The following is a 22,380-nucleotide window of genomic DNA, read 5'->3' on the forward strand; positions in this document are numbered from 1 at the left end:
TTGTTGTAACCTTTTATATATAGCCTACTTTTTTTATATATATATTTATCTTCTTTCACCTACTTGTAGGCTACATAATAGCTAAATGTTTATGTTTACCTTTGTTGTCCTTTTTTTTTTAGCTGTATTTTAATTTATGTGTATATACAGTGACTGCACTACTATGCCACTTTGATGTATAAAGTTACCTTATTTTATCTCATCATATCTTATAATAAGTCCATTGTTATCGCTACAGCGCATGCGCCGACGTTAACGCCTACATTTACACAGCAACAGTTCAGCCCCTCTATATTTCTCTCCGAGTGCGTCATCCTCTCACACTCTTCCTATCTTTGTTCCTCTGGCAGTGATTGCTCTTCCTTGTTGTTGGTAGAGAAGCAGCAGCAGCAGCAGCAGCAGCTTTCTCTCTCTGTTCACTGTTCACTGGCAGACAGAAGGGAGGGGTGCCTTTACCTTTCTCTCTCTTATCAAACCTTCTCAACTCTTCGAAAGACACTTCAGGTACATTTTAAATCGTATTTGATCAACTCTCACCGAGCTGCTGACTCACGTTTTCCTCAATTCAATGTTTTCTTTTGTGCTTCTTTTTGCGCGCTGGGTGTGGAGATGTTGCCGAGCATGAATGGACCACTGTGTGTTGCATTCAGGCTACAGAGCATGCATGCTAGTTACACTGTACTTTTTACAGAAGTATTATATAAGTGTGTTTATTTGTGGCCTATTGCATTTTGGTAGCTGTGGGTGTTTTTTCTCGCTCCACCCATAAACAGCAACGTGTTGGTGTAGTGATGGAGAGCTGCATGGCTGCGTCGTTACTTAATGTTAACTATTTCCTTAAAGGAAACTGGTCTGCAGCCACATTCAAACAAGTCGTCTTGTGATTGGCTGACACACTTTCTAATGCTACTTTGTATTTGTGTTTGTTAAGTTATTTTACAGCTATAAAGCTAAATTAGGCCTAACTTATTTAAATTAAGTTAAGTTAACTGGGAGCGTTAAACGTTATTGTAAACATAAATGTAAATGTAGAGGCAAATAATACAAAGTAGCCTATTCAAATAGCAGCAATGTCACGTTACATTCAAATGAGAACATGTCTGGAACATGACAGGCTATACCAGATAATTAGCTGGCTAATTATGGTGTTGCATACACAAGATAGAAATATTATAATAATAATAATAATAATAAACTTTATTTTTATAGCACCTTTCCAAACATAGTTACAAAGTGATTTACATAAGTTAAAATAGTGCAAACATCAAGATAAAAGCAATACATAATAAAAACATAACATGTTGAACATAAGACTTTTGTACAAAAAGTCAACTGTAATGAAATTTAAAACAAGGGATTGCTATAAAAAGGCCTTTCTGTAAAGGTAGGTTTTGAGGCATGATTTAAAAGAAGAAACAGAGTTCACCAGCCTGAGTTCCTCCAGAAGGGAGATCCACAGCTGTGGGGCTCTAACAGAAAACGCCCGGTCTCCCTACAATACAAGTCAGATATTAGAGATAATTTCCTGTTAATAAGAGAAAACAAGCAAACAAAAATGTTGAAAATGTTTGGTGTTTTTTTTTTATCCTATACACAGTTTAACCCCTTGGTGCCTCGACTAAACAATAGACAGGACTATTTACTCTACATTACACTAAGATAGACATGTGAATATTGTATGTGCACGCGCATTTAAAATAATAATAATACTTTTATTTGTAGAGCACTTTTCAAGCCCAAAACACAAAAGTGCTTTCCAAGGAAATTCACATCATATACAACAGAATACAATGAAACATAAATAATTAAATAACGCTACTTTGTATCTACTTTGTATTTGTGTTTGTTAAGTTACTTTCCAACTATAAAGCTAAATAGGCCTAACTTATGGAAATGGCAACCTGTTAACGTTATGGAAAAATAAATGAAAATGTTAGATGCAAATAATACAAAGTAGCCTATTCACGTAGCAGCAATGTAACGTTACATTCAAATGGGAACATTTTCTGGAACATGACAGGCTATAGCAGATAATTAGCTGGCTAATCATGGTGTTGCATACACTGCACAAGATATAGAAATATATAAGTCAGATATTAGAGCTGATTTCAGTCAGCTAGGTCAATAAGAGAAAACAAGCAAGTCAAGTAAAGTCAAATTTATTTCTATAGCACGTTTAAAACAACATGAGCGGACCAAAGTGCTTTACAGACATAGGCAGAATAAAAACAGGTCAACAGAGCAGACAACAAAATCTCACATATCCACAGACAGAGACCAAGATCAAATCCATGAGTAAACGACTGTTATAATGAGCATTATAAAAGGCCTATTAATAATCACAATTAAAGTACATCCAAAAGCCAAAGAATTAGCAAACATAGCAAACAAAAGTTTTTGGTGTTTTGGTTTTTTAGCCTACAAACAGTTTAACCCCTTGGTGCCTGGACTAAACAATAGACAGACTATTTACTCAACATTACACTAACATAGACATGTGAATATTGTATGTGTCTGTGGCGTGCACGCGCATTTCTTCCCACCGCCCTCCTGCCCGCTCGCTGAGCCCGTCTGGATGAATGTATACTCGCAGTCCACCTCACCTGCCTTTCCTCTCCGCCAGGTAAAACCTGTTTGCCAGCATTATGTTGCAATTTAGAATCAAACACCAAAGTTGTAGCTTATCTAGATTCCACACACAACTTTACCTTTTGTCAGATGTGTTGTGGCAAAGTTAAAGGGGAACTACGCCAAATTTCAAAATTCATATGTTATTTAATTCATATGTTATTCCTATTCCTAAGACAGTCCAAAAAAGATCAGCAAACACGAACAGCTCTCTCCCAAATCCAAAAACTAGAGTGCTAAAACTCAAACTTGTGATGTCATCGGGTATAAAGTCTGGAGCTCCTCCATAGACGATGAATAGGAGGCTGATTTTCTGCGTTGCCAGATCTCGCAAGAGAAACGAGCAACCAGGTCTATAGAAACAAACCCAATAGAAGCAACTCTCCCCCTAAAGAAGCCCAAAACAAGCGACCTACCTTATCTACCTACCACAATATGAGAGAGAGAGGCGGCCACTTGATCACTTCATATATATATATATATATATATATATATATATATATATATATATATATATATATATATATATATGTATGAATGTATTTTGGATTGCATGCATATCATTTCATTTTTGTATTCCATTTTATAGCTTGTAACTTTGCATTTGGTTGAACATTTAATTTATTTTTTTGTATTTCGTTTTTAGCTTGTAACTTTGCACTTTTCTTGTCATATAAACTTAAAGAAGTTGAACATTTAAAGGGACTGTTTGTAATTTTTTAAGCGTATAAATGTACCGGGTTGGGACACGTGCGCGCTCGTGTATGCGCGCTCACGTAGCCCCGTCTCTTGTGAAGTGACGGGGCTCCGCATAGAGAAACGTTGTCGTCTCGTTACCGACCGGGTGTCGGTGTCTCCTCTGTTTACTCCGGCTGCGGGCGGAGACGACAACGTTACTCGCTGCGGAGCCCCGCTGCGGAGCCCCGCTGCGGAGCCCCGCTGCTGAAGCCTGCGCTGAGGCAGGAAAAGCCAACACTAGGATCAGCAGTGATTCCTGGAAAGACCTCCGTCTGGTCAACTAACATTACTGCCAAGCAGGTGAAATATAGAGTGATATTGTGGTTTAAGCTGAACTGTGTCGCCTCACTGTTTTGAGCGATGCTCGTTCATGTCTATTTAGAGCGAGCAAGCGCGAGCCCAACGCTGACTTTCGTTGACTTAACGGCCACAGGTGTCGCTGTTAACAAACAATTCTGAAAGTTACAAATAGTCCCTTTTAATTTATTTTTTGTATTTCACTTTCAGTTTGTAACTTTACATTTTTCTTGTTAGAAACCTAAAGAAGTTGAACGTTTAATTTCATTTTTGGATCTTTTTTTTTTTTAGCTTGTATCTTTACATTTTTCTTCTAAACTAAACTTAAAGTTCAACTTTTAATTTAATTTTTGTATTCCACTTTTAGCTTGTAACTTCTAATTTTTCTTGTTAACTAAACTTAAAGAAGCTGAACATTTAATTTAATTTTTGCATCTTTTTTTTAGCTTGTAACTTTACATTTTTCTTTACATGTTCACCCACAGAATGTTTGTTTTCTTTTTTATACCCAAATGAGCTTTATTCTACTGTAGTGTTGTCAGTTGTGAAACTGAAAATGTTCCCATATACTCATAACATTACCCTGGGTGCTCTCAGTGTCATCTAGAACATCTCACCCATTCATTGTCTATAGAGCAGCTCCACACTTTTTACCTAATTTGGGAGAGAGTTGTTCATGTATACTAATATTTTGTGGACTGTCGTAGACCAAAGGAATAACGTGTGAATTTTGAAAATGGGCGTAGTTCCCCTTTTAAGATCCTCTCTCACTCTTACTCAAATACCCAATAGTCATGAATTTAATTGTTGTTTTTTGTACATTTTGGCCACAATGATTTTTGACACCTGCATTTATTCACTTAACAGTTTAATTTTGACATCTTATTGCTGCTTACTCTTGCAGTAATTCAAATACCTATTGGTAATATTTTCCAAAGGAAAGAGTTAGGCATAAAGTGTTACCAGTTTCGCTTTGAGTGATGTCGGATCACTGCAGGGTTCTGTGTGTATCTGGTCTAGAGAAGTCAGTTGCGTTGTCTCATCAGACCCAGGCATCAACATCCCCATCCCCTTGGAGACAAAATATTTGCAGCCTAAATAATGAGCCGGTAACCACAGCAACAACTATTGGATTTGGATTAGCTCCAGTTTGTGCCTCTCCCGTATCATCATTACATTTGAGTCACAGAACTAATCATATATAGGCTACCCGACAATATTTAAAAACCTCTGAAATGTGTTTAAAAACACTTACAGCTGCTCTGAAGTCACTTCCAAGATCCCCAAAGACTCTTCTAACCACGTGGATGGAAACCTATTTTGTCTGTTGCACAATAAGAAAGAGTTGTAACTCGTTTTACAAGTTGCGTCTCTTTTTCCACACAAAGATGGTAGCCAGAAATTACATATCTCGACTTGCTCAATTTGTGCAACATGAACCAAAATGGCTAATTTTATTATCCATTATATTGCTGCTTCTTTTCACTATTTTACGCTCCACCACCTGTACCCCGGTAAGATGCCTAAACTTGAACACGTTGCCGGATTAATTTCACAAGTGGGGAGAGTAAAAAGTGTGAGTCTGTGAGAGAGAGACTGTACATTTAATAACACAAGACAACTTTACAGCTAATTTCTTCTCTGCTTCGATGATCGCCAAACGGCTGATCTGCTCGGAGCGCATCTCTCTGTCGCTTGACCACACACTCGCATCGCACACATTACATTACACTACTCTTATACCAACGTAATATGTAAACATGTGGTCGGTAGACTGTTTGGGACGCAGTTAACTCACTATCGATAATGCTACATTGTGAACAACAAATCCGTGTTGAAATCGGCAGGACGAGAGCTAGTTAACGGGAGCCATTGATTTACATTATGAAGCTTTCAGGCTCTACAAATATGATTATTGGGCGAAAGGTAAATTCTTACGCTATCATCATGTGTTCTAATGCAATCTTGTATCTTGTAGTTTTTGGTGAGAAACTTGAATTAATCCAGTTGTTTGAAGGAGATGTTTTCACAGCAATATAAAATAGATAATAGAGAGGGAATTATGACCTGTTTAACCTCCTAACAAAAAACAGTATTAGGGTAGTATATCGATATCGTGATATGAGACTAGATATCATCTTAGATTTTGGATATCTTAGTATCGTGATATGGCATAAGTGTTGTCTTTTCCTGGTTTTACAAGTTGCGTTACAGTAAAGTGATGTAATTTTTTGAACTTACCAGATTGTTCTAGCTGTTCTATTATTTGCCTTTACGCAGAAATATGCTGCAGGGACTACAAGAATCATCATATTGGTGTGATTGTATGCATCAAAGGGTTAAATCGAGCATTTATGAAGTGCTTAGAGGATATCTGAGAATATCGCGATATATATCGTGTATCGTGATATTGCCTAAAAATCTCGATATTATTTTTAGGCCATATCGCCCAGCCCTTCTTCACCCATTTAGTCATTATATCCAAATTTATGGTGATTAGTTATCAAAAATCTCAAATCATTTTGTGAACGCACCAATAGTCAACCCTGCAATATCGTCACAATATCGATATCGAAGTATGTGGTAAAAAATATTGCAATATTTGATTTTCTCCATATCGCCTAACCCTATGCAAACGGTAATAAAGAAGTGGATGTTGAAGTACATGGGATTTAATGTTTTACTTTTGTTTTTTTCCAACCGTGGAATCAAATTGGTACCGAGAATCATTGAATTTCCCCGGTATTGGTATCGAGTCTCGATTGCAAAATTTCTGGTATCGTGACATCCTTTGTGTAGGCCTATGGGAACTGACAAAACGCTTAAGAAAGCGGTGCCAAAAGGCGCGGTGAAAAAGTTAGGTGCACGAGTGTAACCAATGTAAAAAGTTAGTCTGGAGCCCTGAATAGTAGTGGTAACTGTGAGAGATGCAAACTGGAGCTAGATTTGGATGATATGTGTCATGATATTGAGTGACGGTTGCAGCAAGCAGGGTATGCGAGAAGCAAGGCGAGCTTTAGGATATGTATATGTAGCATTTACCAAATACAGGCTAATCCTCACCCACCCACAAGTGTGATCTGTACATAAGTTCCCAGGCAAAAGGAGATATTTTTGCAAAGTCTTTGCCTCTTTTAATGTTCTATTTAAAGTTAGAAGGAGGTTATGGTTTATATGATTTTGTCTTAGAGTAAGAGTAATGGTTAGGAGTGATTGTAAATCATTTTAAAGTCCTCTTAAGTACAGTATACAAACATTCTTCTGTGTGCCCATCTCAGCATTAGCCACTGCACTAAAGTGTGCAAGTTAACATGCCCACACTTTTCCTCCCACCTTTACTCTGTCTTTTCTTTCTCTGTCTTTTTCAGTCCTCTCCCCGTCTCCTTTTTCTCTTTCATTCAGTAATATACGCACACACACACACAAGCAGTTGTGTGAAATAGCTGTGGGAAGTGTGAACTATGCAGCGATCAATGGCTCGGCTGAACAGAGGGAAGGGGAAGAGAAGACAGAGGTCTGCACACAGAAGCGCGCCCTCAGAGAGATTACTTGTTAACCTACTTTCTACAGGACTGTAACTGTATAGTTGTCATGTCATCATCCACCATGTGCCCCGAGGCCTTGTTCATGTGCAACAGCTGTGCATTACTCTGTGACAGGACAGGACGCTCTGAGAGCTCTCAGGCTTTCCTGTCTTTAGACAAGCTGAGCTGTCGGACCTGACAGGTTTGTTTTAGTCAGTAAAATTGAGCAGCACAGGAAATGCCGTGTGTCTACGTTCTCAATCGGTTACGGCAGGAAGTAAAGGAGGAAAAGCAAACCAGACCAGCCGTGACTCTGTCAGATTTCTGTCCAATCACTAACTCATTGGTGAGGCAACACTCACTGTCTGTCTGCTGCTGAAGACTGAATGATAAATGTTGTCGTCAAAACTTCCTGAACCCAGATTAGAAAAAAACCTATGCTTCTGTTGCCGATAACACAGATGTTGTAAATGTGATAACATCTATAGGCTTGATAAGTGATGTTTCAAAGCCGGGATTTGCCAGAAACATTGCCGTCTGAGTAGAATAAGTCTTAAAAAGGATTGAATTCAGTTTCCTCCAAAAAAAAAAGGTCTTAGAAGGTATTAAATATCATTTACAAAGATCTTAAATGTGATTGCTTGCTTGCTGTAGGAGATAATGCTTGTTCTAAAATGTTTTTGTATAAGATTGCGGGCTGTCTGGAGTTGGTATACACCTGTAAACTAAAAGTGGGATTGTTGCCAGTGGATTGTGCCGCAGGACGACGTTCAATCATTTGTGGCGTTTCAGTCAGCACCATCAGACTTGTCGCCTCCCTTTTGCATACGTGACCTCCTAACATGCTTTGCTTCAGAGTGAGCAGTGACTCAGGGAATGTTTATTGTCCACATTCTCCCACTCCGTCTCTCAAGCCTCCTTTTTAACTCGCTCTCTTGTGTGTAGCATGAAGGGGCTACAACTTACATATCATTGTGCAGTCCTGTGTTGTAAAATGACAAATGAACCTTGTTACCTTGTATAAACTTTAATGAGGTTGATGCCAAGCTTATAAGCCTATTTCCACAGCAGGCATTTTGACTTGTCGTGGTAGGAAGATTACAGGTGTTACTCATAGATTGCGGCGTAATTCCACGCCAACATGCTAATTAGTACGCTAAAACAGTATGTGAGATATTTTAGTACGTTCAACACCTTAGTATGAAACCAATAGTTTGCAAATTGCATACTATTTCCGGTGAAATATTACAGTATGCAACGCTGGACACTACGGTGGCAAAAATATCCCACAATGCATTGTAGTAGTGATGACAAAGTTCATAACAGACGTTGACAGACAGCTCTGTAAAATTAATGATTCTTTAATTTAACTGTAAGTCAATGATTTTCCTTTCCTAGGCGTAATATATATTTAAAATCAATTCAGACTTTGACTCTCACAAATCGTCGTTTTGGTCACATGAGGTTGGTATGGGTTACCATGGTTACATGTCTCCAAACAGCAAGGAGGCTCTCAGGAAGTGACGACGTAAATTACTGCTCGGTGTGTCCGAGAAGATACACACTACTGTTTATTCACACAAAAGTATGTTGAAGGATAGTACACATATGAGTGTACAAATAATGCAATTTCGGACGAAGCCATAACATAACAATGGCTTCATTCCATTTTGTACAGGTGTCCCAGTAAGTGTGACACTGAGCCAGCATGCAGCTAAATGGATGCTTTTCCTACCATGACATGTTTTTGTGAAAAAGGCATATTCCTAGCTCGCCATTGAGAACGCTCATGAAAGCTTTTGCTTATCAAGCACTGCTTTGGAGAACTTCTGATGTTGCGTGTTGTAAAAAAAACAAAAAAACTTGTGAAGCTAGGAATGGCTTCAACCACTTTTGAAGTGTGTTGTATTTGTCACTCGTGAAGCAAAATGCCTGCTCATGAAAAGAAAAAATCCATTCAGAAGGGAAACAAAGACACATATTTGGTTTAAGTTATTTAAAGGTTTTTTTTCTGCTCACTAGGGCTGCACAATTCAATATTAATCGCAATCACAATTTTGACTTCCCACAATTAAATTAACATGATCGCCTGCGATATTGACGTTTAAAATGTGCCAGCAACCAGCCGGTGATCGAGATGTTTTGGCTTCACTTTTGTGTATAGATATTATCTATTACAACCAATGTGTTTATGATTAAATTAAGAGCATACAATTGTTTATGTAGACTCTTAATGTTGCTAATTTTGCTCTTGAAGTGCATCAGATTGAATTATTTAACTTTAAAATGTAGCCAACAATGAATACATATTCCTGTATTTTCCCATATTGCAATATATAGCAGAAAAAATATATTGCAATGCCATTTTTTCCCAACATTGTGCAGCCCTAATTTGTACATTAGCAGGAATGTAGCACAGCATGGAAGTGAAAGCAGTTTGTGATTAGAATTTTAGCCATAATCCTGCAGCCCTACTGCTCACACAACTTTACAGAAACAGACTTGAGCTCTGCCGTCCTGTTGATGGTGAAACTTGCTGACCAATAAAATGGATGTATATTACATTTACATAGTGATGTCTTTAAAAGAAGATAACAGTCGATGTCCTGGCCATACCTTTGCATCTTGTTTACATCCAGTTATTTTATTGAATCTGCCTACCAATTAGTGACTGATACATTCTCCATGCTGTTTAGCTGCCAGTATGATGCCAGAGCTAGTAGCTCACAAGTATTAAATAATTAATAATGTTAGACTGACGCCAATGACGATATACTATACTGACTGCATGTAGCACTGTGTTTCCTGAGCTGAACAGTTTTTTTATTCATACACTATATTAACCCACAAAGCCACAAAGGGAAATGACTTCCCTAGTTAGTTTCCTATTTATTTAGTTTTAGTTTTCCTATTAGTTTGACCATTATTTCTCCACATTCACTTCCCTAATATAAGAGTCGAGTCACTTGTACAGTAAAAGTGCAGGAATTTGTCATGGCAACATTGATGAACCAGTCAGCAGCCAGCAATATAAGGACATATTCATATTTACACAACAATGTAGGACACAGTGCACCTGATATTTTCCAGATACGTGCACGCTATACGTTAAGTGATTTTTGTATATAAGCAAATTACAAAAAAATGTGTAGCTTTGTTTTTAAATATTTGGTTGAAGTTGCATTGCTTTTAATTAAACCTGCTGCTGTATACCACAGCGTAGTGTGAGCAGCTTTTACTCAGTATTCTTGGTGCTGCAGCAGGATTCAGTGGGACAACAACATTCCACTGACACATTAAATTACTCAAGTGTTGTCACACAGAGCGTTCACACAAGAGAGACAGCAAACACACTGAGCGGCCTGCTGGCTCGTAAAACTAGCTCTAGGGACCGGCGGTTATGTCATAAAACTACTGTTTTATAATCTGTCACAAATGATGCCACAGCCCCGGTGAAGTAATGGATATTTTCATGCTGTAAACACAAAAAAAATACACTGTTTGTTTGTCGAAAGTCAACAATTCATTCTGCAGTGATGATTTGTATGCTGATAAACAATTTACTTAATACAAGGACTGATATTGGTGTTTACATTTTTCTTTATTTGTGTTTCCATAGCGATGGCGGAGGCCCACCAGGCGGTGGCTTTCCAGTTCACCATAACGCCAGAGGGGATTGATCTGCGGCTGTCCTATCAGGCCTTGCACCAGATCTACCAGTCCGGAGTACGATCCTGGAAGAAACGAGTCAGCCGTCTGAGGGTGAGGATTGTGTGTGTGCGTGCGTGCGTGCGTGCGTGTGCGCTTGTCCTTATATTTGACATTTATGCTGTCGTCATTTAGTGAAACCTGACATCCAGTTTTATTTTATAGAAATTTCTGAATTTGTTGTTTAAATTTGACCACTTTACAGTGTGGGCGTTAATCAGATTAGATACGTTCACAGCTATAACCATACTGCTGCTACGTTACTCATAGTCGCCGTCAGTCCATCGCAAGCACACTCTTCGCACTGCCTCTGCTATTCTCCCACAACACTAGTTTTCGCCTGACGTCAGTCACATTCCTGTTTTACAGGACGAGCTTCACTAGATATAACTTTGTTTTTTCTGTGCTTCCGTGGAGGTTGTGTTGTCGTGGAGGCTGGACATTTGTTGGTGTTGGCGGACTCCATTTGTAACCGAAAGTTAGCTACGGCTAAGGCACTAGTGAGCGTGCATGACGTCACACCCATTGGATTTTCCCGGCAAAACAGGCTCACATTTTTCACATTAAAAGCAGTCTACAGGCTGATAGGAGAAACCCAGAAAGTTGCGGAAGGCCTCATTTTTGATGTTAGGTAACAACCTGTTCACACATTGGCAATAAAAAACTATTTATATGTGTAAAAAGTCACATACAGTCTTTTTAAAAATACATAATTCCTGATGATTGGGCCCGGCACGGAGTCACCTTAAGCCTGTAAACCTGGGTTTGATCTGAGTCAGTCAGTACATTTAGGGGAGGTATGGGTTATACTGAGTCATGGTAACCCGACATGATGAAATGATGGGACAAACTCATCTTAACACACCTTTTACAATCTTAAAAAAAACAGCTGTCGGTGATGCATTGTGAGACGTTGTGCCTTTTTTGGTTGTTATTGAAGTTGTCATGGGTAACTGGACACAAAGAAACATGCTATGGTATTTGTTAACAGAAGATTTAAGCTATGTCAATGTCATTATTTTAATTTAATGATTTGGTAAGCACTTTAAGACCCTTAATTATAAATTCATGTAAGTGCCTCAAGTCAGTTTTATTTCCATAGTCAAAGTACAACATACGACACCTGCCATAGTTACACCGCTGAAGGAGGTGTGCTGGGATGTAATTTGTGTGCGCAGGGGAGCTAAATGCAGAAGGTCTTATTACAGGGCATATGTTAAGAATAAGGAGCCTTTCCTAACATGTACTGACATGCATTTTGCCCCCGCTGGGGTGCGCAGATTACTGTTGACAGAAGACAGAGCTGTTGATATGTGCATGTGCAGCTGTGTGTTGTTGTTTCTCTCTTTACTAATCCTGCCAGACATTGTTCAAACTCACAAAAAAATATTTTTTTTTAGTCAAGATTAGAAAGTCAATAAAGATACTAATGTGGCATGTTTACCTTTTGGGGAATGTACATATATTGGATTTGATGAAATGGCACAGCTGTTAAAACATCTTGAGTTTGAGGAATGAACTCAATACACCCCACGTGTTGGATCAAGTGGATACTGAATATGTATGTGATAATGTCAAAGTGGAAGGGAACCTGTTTTGCTCCAGTGTGTAAAAGAGGGGAACATATTTCACTGATCCCAATGCCTTTTGTTTTTTCTTCTGTGGAAACAGAACGGGGTGATCAAGGGGGTGTACCCTGCCAGCCCTTCCTCCTGGCTCTTTGTCGTCATAGCGATCCTGGCCACCATGTACATGCGCTCGGATCCCAGCATGGGCCTCATCACGAAGATACAGCAACACCTGCCTCTAAGGTACACAGAAACACATCTTTACCTTCTTAAAGGGATGGTGTTGTATGAGGTACTTATCCATAGTCAGTGAATTACCTACAGTAGATGACGGTTGGCACGCTCCCAGTTTGAAGAAACGGACAGGACTACCAGCACGAGAGCAAAGCAATGTACTGCTGTTGACAGGGGTAGCAACAAAACATATTTTAGCCACCAAAAACATCAATATTAGTTTAAGTGTACGCTATATTTAGATTATTTTTACCGCTTTACCTTGCCGTCAGACGGCCCTTTCTGACGGGGAACTGAAGCCGTTATCTATGCTCTCTTCTAAGCCTCCAGACTCGCTTGAATATAACAGTAATTCTACCTTGCAGAACACGGGTGTTGCTGGTCTACCACTGCCTCGATCAGTTTGTTTGTTTGTGTTATCGTGTGACTTTGGTGTTTTAAAGGGTTAGTTCGGCTTTACCAAAGTCACACAATAACACAAACAAACAAACTGATTGAGGCAGCGGTAGAACAGCAACTTTTGTGTTCTGTGAGGTAAAAAAACACCCAAACTATCCCTTTAAGGTAGAGGATATGGCTGTTCTTTTCTGTTTTGCATATATAGTTGGTGATCCATGAATTTAACGTCATTCTTCTGTGGCACACATCGCATGTGGGTCTCTGAGAGCCATTCACAATCAGCTGGAAGTTGTAATGTCTACAGCAGCATCTTGGCACCACAATGTGGTAACTTCTCAACTCCAGTTTAGAGGTGATTTAACAAGGATGACGTAGTTTTCTGTTTATAGAGAGAAACAATGACTTTAAGGTTCTCATATTAGCCCATTATATAAATTAAAACATAAAGAAACTGGCTGATCTTTTTGGTGTTTTGCGAAGTTTACAATTTTAAAGATTGACATCTGCTTATTTGACATTCCAATGCCGTGAGGCTGTGACGGATGCAGATAAGAAGTGGGAAGCACATGAATGTTCATTCACGCTTTCTAACGATTGCATCATACTTTTGTTTTACAAAGATATCATCACATTGCTGTTGTCTAACAGCTGTGTATATATTGCCAATAAGTAAAAAGAAATTGCAGTTTGTCCACCAGAGAGCACTTTAATTAATATATATTAATATTCATTCTGAAATGAGTGTGTGCAAATGTGAAGTATAAGCAACGAGATATATGACGTCAAAAAAATGGACGTGATGGAGACTGTAAACTGTGGCATTTCCTCTGTCTCACACTGCTGTTTGAAGACACTGCCAGCTGAAAATGACAGCTCCAGTTTAAAGGGACAGTTCACCCTAAAATAAAAAAAAACACATGTTTCCTCTTACCAGTGCGATTTATCAATCTAGATTGTTTCGGTGTGAGTTGCTAAGTGTTGGAGATATCGGCGTAGAGATGTCTACCTTTTCTCCAATATAATGGAACTAGATGGCACTCAGCTTGTGGTGCTCAAAAAGCCCAAAAAATACTTTTGAAATATTCAACAGCAACGTCTCTTTGCAGAAATCATGACCCGGTTACTCAAGATAATCCACACACCTTGATGTGAGCAGTTTCATGTAGGAACTATTTTCTTTCTAAAGAAGAAAGAATGTACCGATTCACACTTCAATGATGAACCCCTGTGGGTTTATTACATTCTAAATACACTTTATTTTAACATTTTTTTGTGTTTAATTTTCTTCTGCTTTTCATACCACATAGTATTATACTCAGGTTTCTACATTTGTGTTTTCTTGTTCCCGCTTTATGTGATGCTGAAAAAAAATGATCTTCCTCATTTACCCAGCAGATGGCGCTGTTGCACTTTCGTCAAGTTTACTTGGGCTTCCTCACATGAGTGAGATGTGACATGAGGAATGTGAAATGGATATAGAATTTTTTTTTCCCCCGTTTTGCTACAATAATTAAAAAAGAAAAAGTTGCATTCATTACCATTGACAGATTACTGTCCCAGTGTGGTTGTAATGGTGCATACATTTGGAAAGATTACAGTACTATCTGTGGTATTTAGAATCTGTTTTACAGGATATTCATAATAGGACCTTCAATCAATTAAAATATTTTCATGATTGTTCATATTTATTTATGATTAATTGCAAATGAATTGTACATTAGTACAAATCGAGATTCGTCAAGTATTTAATACTTTTATCAAGATGGGAGGGGACAAATATGCTGCTTTATGCAAATGTATGTATGTATTATTAGAAATCATTTAACAACACAAAACAATGACAAATATTGTCCAAAAACCCTCACAGGTACTTTAGCATAAAAAATATGCTCAAATCATAGCATGTCAAACTGTCAGTGTGCTAACTTTACTATGACTAGCCTCAAACTGCATGGGATCATCATAAAGTGGGCATGTCTGTAAAGGGGAGACTCGTGGGTACCCATAGAACCCATTTTCATTCACATATCTTGAGGTCAGAGGTCAAGGGACCCCTTTGAAAATGGCCATGACAGTTTTTCCTCGCCAAAATTTAGTGTAAGTTTTGAGCATTATTTAACCTCTTTCCTGACAAATAATTTGTTTTTCAAATGTTTTTGTGTTTTGCAAGTTTATTTTGCTCCTACTCTCAGCTCCAGGTAACATTAAAGTTTGAACACTGACACACATACTGTTGTATTTATGTAGCCAGTAATTGTTTTCTCCCCCTCCTTCTGTGCAGTCTCAATGGGCTCAGCACCCAGGGTCAGACCATGCTGTCGGCGCTGGTCTTCAGCACGCTGCTGTGGCTCTCCCTCATCCTGGCGCTCCGGTTCTGCCTCAAACTGCTTCTCTCCTACCACCAGTGGATGTTCGAGCAGCACGGCCGGGTTTCCAACACCACAAAAGTCTGGGTGGTAAGCCACGCTTCTACTTGGTTTCACAGCTCCATCCGGTGGCGGACCTGCAGAGGTTGTTTTGGGTCATGGACACAAAATTGTATTTAGTTTAATGGTAGTTGTAACCGCACCATGCACAAGGTGCTTTAAAAAAGTTTAAATGCCATCTTCTTGTTAGTTATAATCCCAGTAAAATATGTTGAAATTGTGAACACTAGTGCAGTGCCCGTTCTGAACAGGCCCGTTCAAAACGGGCCTGTTCAGAACGGGCCAATTTCTTGGCCTCTGGTGTTGCTGCTTGCAGCTTTCTCGAGAACCGCTCATCCAAACAACTTCACACTCGATACTGCGCTTCCTTGGGTCCTGAGCAATACACCTGCCACGACATAGCCGGGTTCAGTATTAATGTTTTTATTTCAGTGGGTCAGAAATAAATTTGTAAAAAGTAAATATTTTACTTGCCCCTATACAAATTGTTATTTATTAGTGGTTATCAAATAACATGCATTATGCGGCAAACTACACATTACATTGTTTCCCATATCTTCTCCAGCTCCACCCAGCTAAGCTCCTGTTTCCAGGATAATTGAATTTCTCACTTGCACTCCAGCTCGTAAACTTCGATTTTACCCGCAGCCATTTTCTCGCGAGTCTCCGATTGGTACTGTGCATGTGCAACTCTTAACAGAGAGGAGAAGGAAGCGAGACGGCTCAAGTTTCAGGTTTAGTTGATTTATTGAGCACATTGCACATTTAAAAACAACAAAAGTTGACTAGGACTGGGGGGGTCCCTAGACAAAGCCCAAATCAGATTTGGGCCACTTTTGCCTGCAGTGTGAACATAGCCATAGTTGCATACCCCAGCAATGATCGAGAATATGCGTCATTTGGGTGCAAAAGCTCACACGAACATCGATGGAGAGCTAGCATGCCGTTCAGCGGTGTAACAGTTAATAGGGGGACCCCTATTCCTTTGGTCCTCAGCAACACACCCGTCAAGTGTGAAGTCGATCGGATCAGCGATTGTCGAGAAAATCAAAGGACCGAAAGACAACAACTCCTTCCATTTTAATTAGATACAAGTGGCGTCTGTTAAAGTGTCTCTAAAAATGTCTCTGTCTCTCTCAGACTCTGCTGAGATTATTATCAAGCAGGAAGCCGCTGCTCTACAGCTATCAAACCTCTCTGCCTCATCTGCCTGTTCCTTCCATCAAAGACACACTGAGCAGGGTGAGTGGACACACACATGAAGACATCAGTACTGTACTCATGCTGAGACATATTCATGGGCACACACTTTTATACTGTGGAGGACGGAACCTGCCCAAATGTACGAAATGAATAAATAAATAAATAACTCGATAAATAAATAAATACGTAATTACATATAGCAAAATAATATTATAATAATAAAGAATAATATAATAATATTAATAATAATATAAAAATAAATGCAGCCATTAATTAATTGATAAAATGTGACGTGAATTGATATTTCTGTTTTAATTTGCTCCTTGATGTATTTCTTTGTATTAATTCCTTATTTATTTTTATTCTTCAATTTCAATTTATTTATTTATTCTTCTTTAATTTCCCCTTAAATTAATTTATGTAATTATTTTTATTAATTCTTAAATGTATTTTAATATTATTTTTGCTATATTTAATGATATGTTTTTATTTGGGCAGGTTCCATCCTCCGTAGTAAACCGTATCTATGTGTGTACAGTATATAAAGGTTGAAATAAAATTGCAGATCATAAATTTGTAATAATTTTATAACCACAGAACCAGATTTTGATTGATACTGTCCCCTCTTTCTCTTTCTCTCTCTCTCTCTCTCTCTCTCCCTCAGTATCTGTTGTCAGCACGCCCTCTGTTGACTGATCCAGAGTACAAACGAATGACTGAACTGGCCAATCAGTTTGAATCTAACCTGGGAAACCGCCTGCAACGCTACCTGAAACTCAAAGCTCTGTGGGCCACCAACTACGTAAGTGCACTCAGTCACACACTAGAGCTGAAATGATTAGTCAAATTATCTAAATAACCCTCAAACACTCAACAGATGATTTACTGTGGAGACGGACGCTCCTTGTTTTTTTTTTCGTCTGCTGCATTTCATTCATTAGATCCAATGTGCATCAGTAAATATATGCAGCAGTAAATATCGTCACAGTGAGACCAAAATGTTTCAGAAACACTGAACTGCCCTCATCACACGTCATGTTGCTTTTTCATACGACAGCGGACTAATTTGCATAATCTTCGCAGGTCTTTAGGCCGCTGTGGAAATGCAGACAGCAGTGGGCTGAAGGAACCTTTTAGGTTCCTTGAAAAGTAGTTCCTGGGACTAAAAGTCCCGGTTACTTTTGGTGGAAACCCGACTGAAGTGAATTGTTTTGTCCTGTTTAGTTTTGAGTGAACTTAAATGTCCTGTTGTGGTTCCAGGTGAGCGACTGGTGGGAGGAATACATCTACTTGAGGGGCCGAGGTCCCATAATGGTCAACAGTAACTACTATGGGATGGTAACCAGCCGTTTTTCCACATTATTACATCTTAGAAAAATGCAATCTGGTATTATATGTTCTCTATCTTTTTAGAGATAAAGTTGAGCCAAAACGGATGAAAGCATCTCTTACTATGTTTGTTTGACTCTATTCAGCCACTGAAACTACCTGCACTTCCTTAACTCTCTTAAACATCTTGTATCGTTTCTTTTTGTTCCCAGTTAGATAAAATAATTGCATACTCTTCCTCCATTTGTTCTCATGGCTTGAGAGCCTATTTTTGTTTTAGTTCTAATGTCCTGTGTGCGTGCTTTCCAGGACTTTCTGTATGTGACCCCGACCCCGGTGCAGGCGGCCAGGGCAGGCAACACCATCACCGCCCTGCTGCTCTACCGCCGCAAGGTCAACCGGGAAGAACTCAAACCGGTAAGACCCCGTTGATATGTTTGTGTGCTTGTTGGGTGTGTTTTGTGGAAGTATTCTGAATATGTGGCCTGTGGTCATGCTTGTATATGCATAACTGTCTTCTCTTCTAGTCTAGAAAACGAGAAAGTTACAATAAATATTAATAATAGATGTATGTGTGTCTCTATGTGTCAGAGTCGTGTTCCAGGCACCGTCATCCCCCTGTGTGCTGCTCAGTGTGAGAGGATGTTCAACACAACACGCACACCAGGAATCGAGACTGGTAACACACACAAACACATTTTATTGCTACAGATGAGTCCTATAGTTTAATGTTAATTACATGGAATTCTGCGGATATCTCATCTTACACTGAAAAATCAGCTTCAGTATTATTGTTCAAGCACATGATAGTAATGACCGATGAGCCAGTGGAACAATCCTCCTTTCCTTTCCTCCACAGATGTACTCCAGCATTGGCAGGACAGCGAGTTTGTGGCAGTGTACCACAAGGGGCGCTTTTTCCGCCTGTGGGTGTACCGGGCCGGCCGGCTGCTGTCCTCCAGGGAGATCGAGTTCCAGATCCAGAGGATCCTGGATGACACCTCTCTCCCGCAACCTGGAGAGGAGAAACTGGGAGCTCTCACTGCTGGAGACAGGTAGGAATGATATATATATATTGGACTGTATTTGTTCACTTTGCATGTTGTCGCTTTGTGTCGCTTTGTGTCGCTTTGTGTCTCTTACCTGTACAACTTACCGGTTAATACTTTTCATTCAGTTGTAATGGCTGAATGCATGGCTTACTTGTCTGTATCAGTGTTATTTATAAGATCACAGAAGGAAAACAGATGTATTTTTTTAAATTGAGAAGTTGAATAAGAATTTATTTTTTTCCCCTGCTTTTTAAAGGGACTATTTGTAACTTTCAGAAATGCTTCTTAACAGCGACACCTGTGGCCGTGAAATCAACGAAAGTCAGCGTCGCTCTAAATATACCTGAACGAGCATCGCTCAAAACAGTGAGGCGACACACGTCAGCTAAAACCACAATATCACTCTATATTTCAGCTGCTTGGCAGTAATGTTAGCTGACCAGACGAAGGTCTCTCCATGAACATGATTTAGATCTGATCCTAGGCTGAGGCAGCGGGGCTCTCCAGCGTGTCTCCCTGCTCTCTCCGCCCGCAGCCGGAGAGAGCAGAGGAGACACAAGCACCCGGTCGGTAACGAGAAGACAACGTAAATCTCTGTAGAGCTCCGTCACTTCACAAGACATGGAAAACCTCTGTTGGTCTGGAGGAGCTGCAGCAGTTATTTCTGCACAAACGTCCCCTGTGCATTCACTAGATATTTTCAGAGCTAAACTAACTCTTCTGCAGTGTGTAGTGAGCGCGCGTTCACGTCTAGAGGTGGAGCGAGCTGAGCTGTCTGAGTGAAGGCGAGCAGGCAGAGGAGGAGGGTACAGCGGCTACACGCGAACGCGCATATGCGAGCGCGCATGTGTGACGACCCGCTACATTTATACGCTTACAAAGTTACAAATAGTCCCTTTAACTGTTGTGCATCACTAGGAAAATTTGGGGATTTATTTTTTATTTTTCGATCATTTTAATGCATATGGCATGAATTTGGTAAGGGTGCGAGTTATTTTTTTTCAAATTTTGGAAGTTCAATCTCAGCTCCTGTAATAAGTCTATAATAAACTCTGTTGTCAATATACAGACACTCAGGCCCTTGAGGACAAAATTGTCCTCATTGAAACCCATTAAAACCACAATTATTGATCCCACAGCCTTCTATTATATTAGGCTTTCCATCTAGAGCCCTACCTTAAAAATTGTAGTTTTTACTATTTCCACTAAGTGGCATTACTGCTGTATTATGGAGCACTGCAGTGTCCAATGCGCACATGTCATGCAGCAAAATCAGTGTTATTGCTAATCATTAACATCCCAGACTGTGAAAAAAAAAATCCTCTAGCATTTAGTATACAGAAAATAATTCACTCTTTGTGTTGCTTTCATTAAAAAAATAGCCGTGGCATTATGCAAACAAACTGGCATTTAAAGGGTTAAAATTCTGAAAATGAACGACTATTTGGTTGGAAGTTATGATCAGGACTGAAGTTGGTTAAAATATTTAACTTTGTAAAAGTGGCAAATAATATAAATATATCATTTTATGACAGTCTTTTGTCCTCTGAGGACATCAAAGCGACTTTTTTAAAGGGACTGTTTGTAACTTTGTAAGCGTATAAATGTAGCGGGAGCCTCGTCTCCTCTGCCTGCTCGCCTTCACTCAGACAGAGTGCGCGTTCTCGCCCCACCTCTAGACGTGAACGCGCGCTCACTCCACACTGCAGAAGAGTTAGTTTAGCTCTGAGAATATCTAGTGAACAAACAGTGGATGTTTGTGCAGAAATAACTGCTGCAGCTCCTCCAGAGAGAAACGTTACCGTCTCCCTCCTGCGCCCGCAGGGAGACACCGGGTGCCGGTGTCACGGTTCACGTTCCCCTTTGCGGAGCCTCGTCACTTCACAAGACACGGAAAACCTCTGTTGGTGCGCGCTGTGTCAGTGAATGCAAGCAGGCAGCGGAGGAGAGGCTCCGGTTGCCGGTGTCTCCCTGCGGGCGCGGGAGGGTGAGGCAGGAAAAGCCAACACTAGGATCAGATCTAAATCATGGATGTGTAAATGCCTCTAATTTTGGGGTTCCACAGTCCAACAGAATTGGCCAAAACAAACAGGATCCACCTTGTCTATAACATAAAGGATTATAGACACAAATTGCGTTGTGTCTGATCACTGGGTGGCTCCAGAGCACACACCTCACCAGCATAATGCGTTGTAGTCTGTTTGCTGTTTATTTCACACAGATGATGGTTACATAACTTATCTAATCCCCAGATCAGTAGTTTCGCAAACGAAAGTACAATCGAGGTCTAAAATCAGCGGCATAGTTTTGCACTCTGCTAATGGGGTGTTAGAGTAGAGTGCCAGGAAACTCACATTAGCACAGGAAAGCATTCCAAAGTTTATTTAGTGTGCTCCTCTGTGACCACGATTGACACAGCCTGTCGGTAGTAAACCTCGCTGAACCAGCTTTTTCACCCAAGTTTGCTAGAGAGTTCTCTGTGTGAGTCAGAGATCATGCATATTTCACTGATATTTATTTAGCATTTTAGGAAGCCTGGGCTAAACTCCCTGTGATTAATTGGATCACTTCACCAGATGTGTTGTCTCTAATCTCCACCACAGCTCTACATAAAATCACACCACACTAAAGTACATTACATTGGCTACAGATGCGCTTTAAATGCGCCATGTTCCAAGTTTGAGTAGTACTCTTGATGAATATAAAAAGAGGACATGAGAGGTGAAATTTGCATTTTTAATCTGAAGTTTTCCGCTTTTTTGAAGATTCATAGTTGAAAGACGGCCTCTGTGGTTTTGAATTTTTAAGCCCAAATCATTTATGGTTTACATCACCGCCATTGGTTTATGTATTTGTTCCACTTGCAGAAATTTGAAACTAGCTTATAGGGCTGTTAACAAGATGAATTAAAGTTGCAATGGAACGGACAATCGACTTTGGTGACGTCACCCATTGGTTTGTGGACTACAGTTTTGATTCACGATGTGGGACCTTGTGACTTGATGACAGGTAGATGCTGCAAGTTATTAATCACACTTTTGATGTCCGTTGTTTTTTGGAAAGACGGTGATACGTCAGAAGAGATAAACATAGACAAGTGCAAATAGCAGGTCAACACATCGTATCAACAAAAGAATGAGTCATATGTTTCTGTAGACTAATGACTAGGAGAAGGAAATGAGGCCGTGTGTGTGTTTTATTAGGTGTCATTTGTGTATTTGGAGCCTAAGTGTGCTCATGCCGATGAACAGGAGAGAAAAGAGAGCAGTTTAAC

General features: G+C 39.7%; 1 protein-coding gene across 2 annotated transcripts in view; it reads left to right on the top strand.

Moving 5' to 3' along the window:
• Positions 1-361: 361 nt before the first annotated feature.
• The window catches only part of cpt1a2b (carnitine palmitoyltransferase 1A2b), a 44,094-nt gene continuing 22,075 nt past the window's right edge, over positions 362-22,380 (top strand). The window contains exons 1-10 of one of the 2 annotated variants that reach the window (XM_074655719.1): positions 362-504; positions 10,807-10,949; positions 12,567-12,706; positions 15,378-15,552; positions 16,663-16,764; positions 17,390-17,527; positions 17,986-18,063; positions 18,364-18,471; positions 18,646-18,733; positions 18,914-19,109. In XM_074655719.1, the coding sequence (XP_074511820.1) occupies positions 10,809-10,949; positions 12,567-12,706; positions 15,378-15,552; positions 16,663-16,764; positions 17,390-17,527; positions 17,986-18,063; positions 18,364-18,471; positions 18,646-18,733; positions 18,914-19,109 (1,166 nt within the window). In that variant the 5' untranslated portion in view covers positions 362-504; positions 10,807-10,808. The remainder of the gene's footprint in view (positions 505-10,806; positions 10,950-12,566; positions 12,707-15,377; positions 15,553-16,662; positions 16,765-17,389; positions 17,528-17,985; positions 18,064-18,363; positions 18,472-18,645; positions 18,734-18,913; positions 19,110-22,380) is intronic. The other variant, XM_074655720.1, reaches the window with a different exon arrangement.

This window comes from Sebastes fasciatus, chromosome 13 (assembly GCF_043250625.1).
Source record: "Sebastes fasciatus isolate fSebFas1 chromosome 13, fSebFas1.pri, whole genome shotgun sequence".
Classification (NCBI taxonomy): Eukaryota; Metazoa; Chordata; class Actinopteri; order Perciformes; family Sebastidae; genus Sebastes; species Sebastes fasciatus.